Source organism: Rhincodon typus, chromosome 1, assembly GCF_021869965.1.
Source record: "Rhincodon typus isolate 14 chromosome 1, sRhiTyp1.1, whole genome shotgun sequence".
Classification (NCBI taxonomy): Eukaryota; Metazoa; Chordata; class Chondrichthyes; order Orectolobiformes; family Rhincodontidae; genus Rhincodon; species Rhincodon typus.
The window spans coordinates 127,310,006-127,320,034 of record NC_063332.1 but is presented as its reverse complement, the minus strand read 5'-3'; the positions used below and the strand labels follow the sequence as shown (position 1 = coordinate 127,320,034).

The 10,029-nt window shown below is 41.0% G+C and overlaps 1 protein-coding gene across 1 annotated transcript in view; it reads right to left on the bottom strand.

Annotated features, from left to right (window-relative positions):
* The window catches only part of dchs2 (dachsous cadherin-related 2), a 116,107-nt gene that overhangs the window by 72,361 nt on the left and 33,717 nt on the right, over positions 1-10,029 (bottom strand). Inside the window, exon 6 of the mRNA XM_048598987.1 lies at positions 3,438-3,625. Within this exon, the coding sequence (XP_048454944.1) occupies positions 3,438-3,625 (188 nt within the window). The remainder of the gene's footprint in view (positions 1-3,437; positions 3,626-10,029) is intronic.

The following is a 10,029-nucleotide window of genomic DNA, read 5'->3' as shown; positions in this document are numbered from 1 at the left end:
AGGACTACCACAGATGAAATTTAATGCAAAGTATAAAGTGCACAGGAAGGAAAACTAAAAGCTGTTGTGTGTTGTTGAGATAACAAAACATGAAGCTAAAAGATTCAATGCTCCTTTCATTCCAGTCCATCCACTGTGCAACAATTAAATGTTCGAGCTGTATGACACACTGGTCAGACCACACACGGTGGAGTGTCCAACTCTGTTCATCAACACACTAGAAGTCTAGTCAGCTGTCCAAGGTGAATTCAGAGAAGAACCACATGACCTGCCCCTAGCATAAGAATGAATTCCAAGAAAAACAACACAGGAACCTGGGCTTTACAGTCTTTTAATGGAGCTACGTGACAGGTGATAGAAATTGGAGATAGAAATTGTATGGGAAAGATAGAAAACTATTTCACTGAATTGTGAGAATCTGAAAACGGCACATAGATCCAAATCGACAAAAATGTACATTTGGAACTGATATCAGTAAGATCTTCTTCACAGAACGAGTAAAGACATGGAATGGACGCTCAGGAAGATTAATGAAAGTATAAACCCTGGTGTCACTTGGGAAATGGAATGAATGTTACAACTGGGAGAAGACAGTTCCTTCTGAGGACGGTCCACGGTCACCTTCAATCTTCTTTATCTTGTAATAGAAGATGGCAGTGACCAAGAATCAGCATCAAGTTTGAGAGATGGCATAAACACTATAATGAATATTATCCTGAAATTGCTGTAAATCTACAGGTAAAGACAACTTATTAGAAGCATTTTATCTATCACACTTCATTCATTCAAACTAACCTTAATCCACCAGGTGCTGCAGAGTCACATCATTGGGCACTTTATTACCTTGGGTTTCAAATGTTGCCTCAGAAATACAGTCCAAATTTAATCTAGTAACACAGCTAGGCCCAAATGTCATAACCAGTCTAAAAACTGACTGGATCCTTGGAACCAGTTTTTAAGCAAAGCAGACAGAGAGGGTGTTGAAAACTGGAAAATAGCCTTTGGATAACAACGGAACCACAAAAGCAGAGAAACTTATTTAAAACTTTAGATGAACAAAAACTCATGTACAGACAATAAACCCTGGGGAGAAACACTGGCATTGGGAACAATTAGAGTCTTGCCTGTAGGTCTGTGCAATGTTCATGTCTCTCAAGACCAGAATATTGGTACCAATTGTTGAAGGGGTTTGCAGTGGGAAAGTTGCTGAAGATGGTGATGCCTTCTCAGTTACACAGCGGTATCATAGCTATAAGTAGTGAGGTTTGTGCTGGGTTACACTGGGAGACATATTTTCGTAAAATCACCTGCTTTCTTTCCAAATCATGAGTTACTGAGACCATAATGTACTGCGTCTTGTTCAAAATTGTTAATTTGTTGCAGCATGCTTTTAAGTAACTCACTTAACATATTTTAGCCATGATTAAAAGTCTTGGTAAGCCGTGATCCAAGCTGGATGACACGTTTTGTTCATAATAAAAGTGGGCTTCTCCAGATGCTAGGCCTAATTCGGCTATGGAATTAAAATTGGACCAAACATGCACAAGGTTCTTTCATGAACTTTGATGCCCCCAAAGCAGTTTCACACATAGTTTGCTGGAAGCCAAATATAAAACTGCCAAAGCTTGTTAAGATAGACCTAGCGGGATTCACTAAAAAATGGACCTCCCAGTTGCCAGTCTTAGGAAGTCCTAGTAATCTGATACTTTTGTTTTGCAATTGGGTTGGGCCCCTGATTCAAGCTCGGTGAAATATAACAACATTTTAGGTCTTAGATCCTTTTCAACACTGAAGTGTTAAATTAACTAATGTTCCAGACAATCTGTGCTTTCTAGATATTAGCTTTCCACAGGGCTGCATTCATGGTCCTTGTAATCATAAAATATTTATGAAAACTGTACCATTATCACATATTAAAATTGTGTTGCCCTGATCATACTTAATCAGCAACCCCGTACAATCATACAGCATGGAACCAGACCCTTTGGTCCAACCAGTCCAGGCTCACCATGATCGCAAACTAAACTAGTCCCACCTGCCTGTGCTTGGCCCATATCCTCCAAACCTTTCCCATTCATGAACTTATCCAAATGTCTTTTAAACGTTGTAACTGTACCTGCATCCACCATTTTCTCTGGCAGTTCATTCCACACACTGTGTTAAAAAAAAGTGGCCCCTCATGTCCTTTTCAAATCTTTTCCTCTAAGATATTAAAAGATACCTAAGGTATTAGGATCTCTGTGTTTCGCATTGAAGTCTGAGACTGATCTTGATCTCCTAATGCAATCTATGTTCCTGTTTGGACAATGTCCCAGCATGTTTCTACCTTGGTCTAATTTGTATTCTTTTTACAAAATTACAATACGATTAGAATCCCTACAGTGTGGAAATAGGCCCTTTGGCCAAACAAGTCCCTCAGAGCATCCCACCCAGATCCATCCCCTATAACTCACATAATCTACGCATCTCTGAATACTATGGGCAATTTAGCATGGCCAATCAACCTTGCCTGCACAACTTTGGACTGTGGGAGGAAGCCAGAGCACCCAGCAGAAATCCACGCAGACACAGGGAGAATGTGCAAACTCCACACAGTCACCTGAAGATGGGATCGAACCCAGATCCCTGACACTTTGAGGCAGCAATGCTAACCACTATTCCATCATGTTGTGAATAAGAAGTGAATGAAAATAAGTGAATAAGATGATTTTTGATTCCAGCATCTTCTCACATGCAATAACAGTCTCCCATATGGTGATGCTATATTTTTCTATGACACTGTTCTGAGTAACAAGCTTATTTACCACTTTATAGAAGTGGAACATCATTTCAGTTACCGCAATTTCAAATTATGGCATTGTTTTTATCTGGTGTACCAAACTTAAAAGCATAGTCATTAGTAATCATTGGAGTTCTCTTTGATCGTAGACTATTAGAAACCATTCTACTAATGCCCCCAATGCCACTCACCACCCCACCGCCATACCACCCCCTCCAGCAACATCAATATGAAAACAGCAGTGATCAGAATTTGAGTTAAATGTTTGTATAATAAGGTCACAATCACAATATCACAATCATTTCAAGGCTAAAAGTAATGTAATGTTAGTTAACATACAATTTTCGGGCAAGTCAAGTATTCATAGAAGAATGATGTTAAAAAAGCTGTAATATGATTAGGAATAATCAAAAATAGCCTGTTTACCAGCACAAAGTAAATGCTTCCATTCTCAGTTTCTGTTGCAGAATTCTGTGCATCAGTAGCATAGTACTGCAGGTTTAGGCAAAACAAATAATGAACATATAGCCCATATATTTAATTAAATTGTTTGAATAATATCAAAAACAGATCTTTGTTATTTCCCAGTAATGGTATTGACAGAGTGCACTAATTTAGCTGCTAAAATCTAATGCAGCATATATAGCTGTGTACATACCTTGACAATGAATTCACGGCCCGGTCCCGGGTAAGAAAATAGTGGTTTATTATCATTAATGTCAGTGACTGTGATATAAACAGTGGTGGAGGCATTTTGTCGAGGCACACCATGATCAGTAACTAGTACAGACAACTGGTGGTGAATATGATGTTCCCGATCTAACGCTACCCAGTTAACAATCTCGCCTGGAAAATAAGTTTGGATGAGAAATGTAATTAATGTATATTTCCACATCAGTATCATACTTAGCAGCATGCATAACAATCCAAGACCAAATTCAAGACCAAATTTGCAAATTTTGTTTTAGATTCTAGCTTTCATCCCTTTTCTCTTGAACCAGTGACTATTGCTAGTGTACAGACATGAGCATCAACCTGCTGCCTACTCCAAGCCATATGTGAGCCTGCTTAGTTTTGTCATATTTAATTGTTGGAGGTACTTTAATTAAGGAAGAGCATCCTTAACCAAACAGAATTTCATTCCAGCAGGATTATAATTAGGAACAGAAACTGATTTTTATCCATTTCAGTCTGAGAAAATGGAAACAAAACATAGTAACCTTGCTGGTACATTCTCTGAAGTCAACTAACTTGCCACTAATCCACAATCTCCCTGTGTTAATTACTTTATACAACATTGAAATACTGAATGATTTCCCATTTATGCACTTATTATTAACATATTTCCTGAGTGGTTTTGCCTGGATAAACCTGTGTAACTTGGGGAAGCAAATGAACAAATATCATTCTTTCCAGACTCTATCCCTAATGACATTTATTTCTGGTCATTCTACAGGTGACATTCATCGAGCAGGAGACAAATTATGTAAAAATTGACACTGGCTGTGTAATATGTTTGCCCAAATATATATAGGTGTAATGACATATTCAGAAAGAGTTGTACCTGGTAAGATTCTACTTCCACATTGTAAATGAATGAATTGGAAAAGGTCACATATTTAGAAACCGGCCCCATTTTGTTTATATCTTTGGCTGGGACCACAGGTTAAATTACACTGAAGCAAGCCTACACAGTTAACTCTCTACCTCAAGCCTACGTTGATACACTATTGATATCATAAAGGCTCTTACAACGTCTATCATGTTCATCAGGTGACATCAGGAACATTAGATAAACCATTCAGAGATGTATTGTCTGCTTACAGCAAACAAGCTTAACAACTTTGTTTTGAAAAACTAGTAGCAGCTTAACTTCACTGATTGAAGGATTTCTCCAAAGCACAAGGAATCAAAAGGTTCCACTTATGTGGCAGTGCATGGTTCCTTGATCAATTGCATATGTTATACTAAGTGAAAAGATTCCTTTCCCCTAGTTAGTGACCAGCAGCACTAAATCATATAATAAACACTTGTTTTTCTGTTAGCTGTCATAATGTTTTCATTTTAAGCAGGCAGCAAAGATGGATGGATTCCAGGAGATCAAGGCTATCTTCCTGTGCAGTCTTCCAGGATATTTGCTGGGTACTACTTTACTATTTTGGTCTATTCTACCACCAGAGGCATCATACAGTATGCTACTCATATTTTGAAGGCAGGCATCCTGGGCTAAGATCAGTTCAGGGATAATATAGAATCATAGAACAGAATAAAGCTGCCTGACCTGTCATGCCCATACTTCCTCTTTGAAAGGGCAGGTGTGTTTTTTTTATCCATAACACTGTAAGCTCTTCAACTCAAGTGCCTGCTGTACTCTCCTAAAATTAATTCAAAAGTAAACTGCCAACGCTTTTTTAGGTAAGGTGCTCTAAGCTCACGTCCAGCAGATGTGAATGACCAAAGAGAAAAAGGTATGAAAACTTGCAACAAGGAATTAAATATGCATTATAACACAAAGTGACAACAATACTGAAGCATGAGACATCAGAAAATTATAGCACTTCACATGATCTGTGGTTATATCAAAATGTTCTAGGCCACTTCAAATGGGTGAAATTATAAAAGTACTGTGACGTGAGAGCAGTTAGGCTTATTTTTGGTTGCTAAATCTAAAAGCCGCTTTTACCTGGCTAGGATGCTGACTTTCTGTACATATTATAATAAAGGAACAGAATACAAACCTTGCCTAAGTATCAATGATACCAGACAAAGTGGACTGGAGACAGAAGGGGGACGGATTGGTGGCGATGAACAGAATGATAAGGAGAAAGGGGAGAATGAACAGACTGGGAAGACAAGACAGTGGTAAAGAAGGTTCCAATTACAAGAAGCAAAATTGAGCTGGGCAAGGGAAGGACTCTGAAAAGGCAGACATCACACTGGAGTGGGCAAGAAGAGGATCATGTGACAAGCAGTCAGTGACACCTAGAGAAGCAGGTGAGAAAATGACTCCCAGTCAGTCAGCAGCTGTAGAAGAGTAGGCAAGAGGAAACAGAGAGACAGTCAGGCAGCTCCACAAAGCAAGTGAGAGAGGGAAAACAAGACAGATAGTCGGCAACATTTAGATACACAGTCATGGCTAGAACGGTTTATCTGCTCAAGGACTGATTTCCCGTTTATGTCCCAAGAATTCTCAGTCAGATCCACCAACATCAAGCTGATGTTCTTTTCTAACCACTGTCTCCTGCTCGACGAATGTCACCTGTAGAATGACCAACGAGCTGGCAAGGGAACGTGAAACTGTTGACGCCATAACACATTAAGGAACTCAAAAAGGATTACTTAGGTTGGAGAGCCATCTTTGAGTCTCCAGTGACTGGTGGGAAGCAGTCAATGGGAATAACATGAGGTTCTTCATCCTCAAAGATGTACAGATGGTGACAGAGAAATGGGTAAAATTGTCCGAACTCCAGAAAACCATGCAGAACATAATCCCACTCAGACAACAGAGATCGATGTCAAGGGGGATATTCAGCAAGTGAAGGACCAGTAAGCCTCACTCTTTGCCTTGGAGGCCTCCAAGATAATCTTCTGGCCCATGGTCTGCTCCATGGGCAGAATCAAACATGCTCGCATTTCTTCTTCCAGAAGGTGCACAAGGAAAATTTACCAGGACTGGAGTGTTTAAGTTATAAGGAAAGTCTGGATGGGATGGGACTTTTCTCCCTGGAGCATCAAAGGCTGAGAGTGATCTTATAGAGGTTTACAAAATCATGAAGGATGTATGTGAGGTGAATAGTAAGGGTCTTTTTCCAAGGGTAGGGTAGTCCAAAGCTAGGGTAGTCCAAAGCTCGGGTGCATATGTTTAAGGTGAAAGATTTAAATTGGACCTCAGAGGCAACTTTTTTCCACAGAGGGTGATGTGTGTACAGAATGAGCTGCCAGAGGAAGTGGTAGAGGGGTACAATTACAACATTTAAAAAGTATTTGGACAGACACATGAATAGGAATGGTTTAGAGGGATATGGGCCAAGTGCAGGCAAATGGGACTAGTTCAGTTTGGGATATCTGGTCAACGTGGATGAGTTTCTGCGCTATATAACTATGAGACTTCTGTGATCAGCAGTCTGAAGGAAGAAGATGGCGCTTGTCCTACTCAAACAGGACAATGGATTGCACCAAGAGATCAAGATCACAGTCTTAAGACAGAATCCCTGAATATAAACCTGTAGAGTGATCTTCTAGTAGAGACAACTGTGTGTACCTTTGATATTTTCTTTGTAGACCTCTAACATCATCTTAGTCTGACATTTTGAGGATCAGCAAATCCTTTTATAACAGACTGTATGACATGAAACTCACAGATAGCCCAGCCGCCTCTGTCTTCTATCAAGGAGGTCTTAGACAACGGCACCCAGGAGATGTTGGAGCAGCCTTTATCTCTGAATGTGCTGACCAAGGCCCTCTAGTCCTTTGAGAAGAATAAACTCCTGAAAGTGATGGCTTACTGCTGTGCTGTATTCAGCTCTGTGAGACTTGATTGACCAAGACCTGCTAGAGATGTACGACAGTATGCTTCTGGCAGAGAACACATGCAAATCCATGAGGAATGATATCGTCACCGACATCTACAAGCAGGGGAGAGTGAGGAAATTAAAAATTGGCGACCTTTTTCACTGATGAATGTAGATTACAAAATCCTGTCTGAGGTCATTGTCAACTGGGTAGGGTCTGCTCTGGGATCAGTAATTCACCCCAGCCAAACCTACACTGTACCAGGCAGGAAGATCTGAGCTCCTCAGGGATACGATTGCCTATGTGCAGGTCAGGGAGGGATAGACACCTGCTTCATCAGCCTAGGCCAGGAGAAGGCTTTTGACAGGAGACTGCACACCTACATGAGGGTCACAGTGTCCAAACAGGGCTTTGGGGAGAGAGTCTGCAATGGATTCTGACTGCTCTACACCACATCAGAACTGCACTCTCAAACAACAGGTGGAATTAGAAAATTTCCTGATCGGATCTGAAGCCAAGCAGGGCTGCCCAATCCCTCCTGCTTTGTTTGTGTGTTATACAGAATCTTTTGCTGAGTCCATAAGGAAGGATGTGAGCTTGAGAACAGTGACAATTCCAGTGGAGGCCTGCAGGTCAAAGCTCCCGCTGTACTTGGGTGACGTCGTCATTTTCTGCTCGGATCTGCTGTCAGTGTGTAGACTCTTGAGTATTTGCGACCAGTTTGAACTGGCCTTGACAGGCAAGGTAAATCGAGGCAAGAGCAAGACCATATTATTTAGGAACTGGGCTGACTGATAATTTATCCCCTAACCCATCAGGTCAGATTATCTGTAGGTGCAGGGAATATGGTTTAGAGTGATGTGTATCAAAAGTTGGGAGGAGTATGTTGCCAAGGTGAGGCAGAAACTGGCCAGATGGGAGCATCACTCCTTCTCCATTGTGGGTTAAAATCCTAGTCATCAGATGTGAGGAGCACTGAGCATTGTCATATGTGGTGCAGATCTGGCCCATTCTGAGCCTGTGCCATCACCCACTTCATCTGGAGGTCAAAGATGGACTGTGTCTGCAAGGAAATTGTGTACAATGTTCTGGATAAGAGGTGGAAGAATGTATCTAACACTGTTCTCATTCTCATGGCCATCTTTGTGTGTAGCTGCATCAAGCTGTGCGTAGATCCTCAGTACACAAACACCTAAGGTCGCTATGTACTGAGGTTCTACCTGTCCCCAGTTTTACGAAGGAAGGGTCTGGCCTTGTTGCCACAGAATGCTTCAAATAGTTGCACCATTCCATAATACCAGACACTCGTGGAAAAATGTGCAAAGGAAAACATCTTTGACCACAGGTCCATCGGGTAGTGGTCAGCATGTAATGTCCTTGAGATCCTGTGGGGAAAGAAGAGGGTGGATCCTGCCCTGAGCAGACTGTCAAAGTCATTTGGCAGAATGTCTCAATACCATAACTTTGCAACAAGCACCAAGACGTAGCTTGGCTGATGGTGAGAAGGGCACTACACGTCAGATCCTTTACACATGCCTGGACTCTCTTAACCACTGCACGTTGCCCTTGAAGTGGCTGCAAGGAGGAAGAAGACTGTCATACATCTTCTTTTGGAGTGTGCCTTTGTAAAAGAAAGTCTGGCAAGAGATGCAGTGGCTCTTGTCAGGATTCAACCCAAGCAGCTCCGTGACGCAGGACTCTGCTCTACGATCTATTCCCCAGAACACAAACCAAGACAAACTTTGAATGCGTCTGGAAGGTGAAAACCGCTCTTTGATCTGCCTGAAACTTTTTGGTCTTCCAATGCAAATGTTGCATACTGGCATATTCCAAGGTCCAGGACTACATGTTAAGGGACAGACTAAAGCTTGTGGCATCTGCTGTCAAGGTGCAGTGGGGAAATGTCTGGAGAATGTCAAATTCCTTAGTGTTCATTTTTTTGGAGTCTCTCTCCAGTTTAGCTACCCAGAATTTTATATAATTCCAACATAACCTGTTTGGTCTTGTATACTACGTCTCAGCTAACGGAGCCACTTATGCCACATGCCTGTGTTTATACTGCATTTGCTTCGAAATAAAAATCAACATTTCATTTCCCTTCCCTATTATCTGTTAAACTTGTGTTCTAGTTTTATGTGACTTTTGCATGAGGACTCCCAAATCCAAGTATGCTGTAGCTTTCTGCAGTTGTTAATAAAACAAAGAACTGCGAATGCTAGAGATCTGAAACAAAAACAGAAATTGCTGGTGAAATGCAGCAGGTCTGGTAGCATCTGTGGGGAGAAAACACAGTTAACGTTTTAGGTCAGGTGACTCTTCATAAGAACTAGAGAGAACTGTGGCCCCAGCTCTGATCCTGGTCTCACTACTTACAGGTTGCCATCTTGAAAATGTCCTATTTATTGCAACACTTCATTTTCTATGAGTTAGCTGATCCTCTATCCATGCTAATATACCACCCTAAATACCATGGGTTTTCATTAAGTAGTCTAATGTGTGGTACGTTATTATACTTGAAAATCCAAAGATACTACATCCACTGCTTGTCCTTTATCTATCCTGCCTGTTACTTTCTCAAAGAATTAAAATACGTTTGTCACGTATGATTCTTTTTCATGAAGCCATATTGACTCTGCTAGGTCACATAATCTAATTCTAAATACCCTGCCATTACATTCTTTATAACCGAATAACAGACAGTAACATTTTGCAATAACAGATGTTAAGCTAACTCGCTT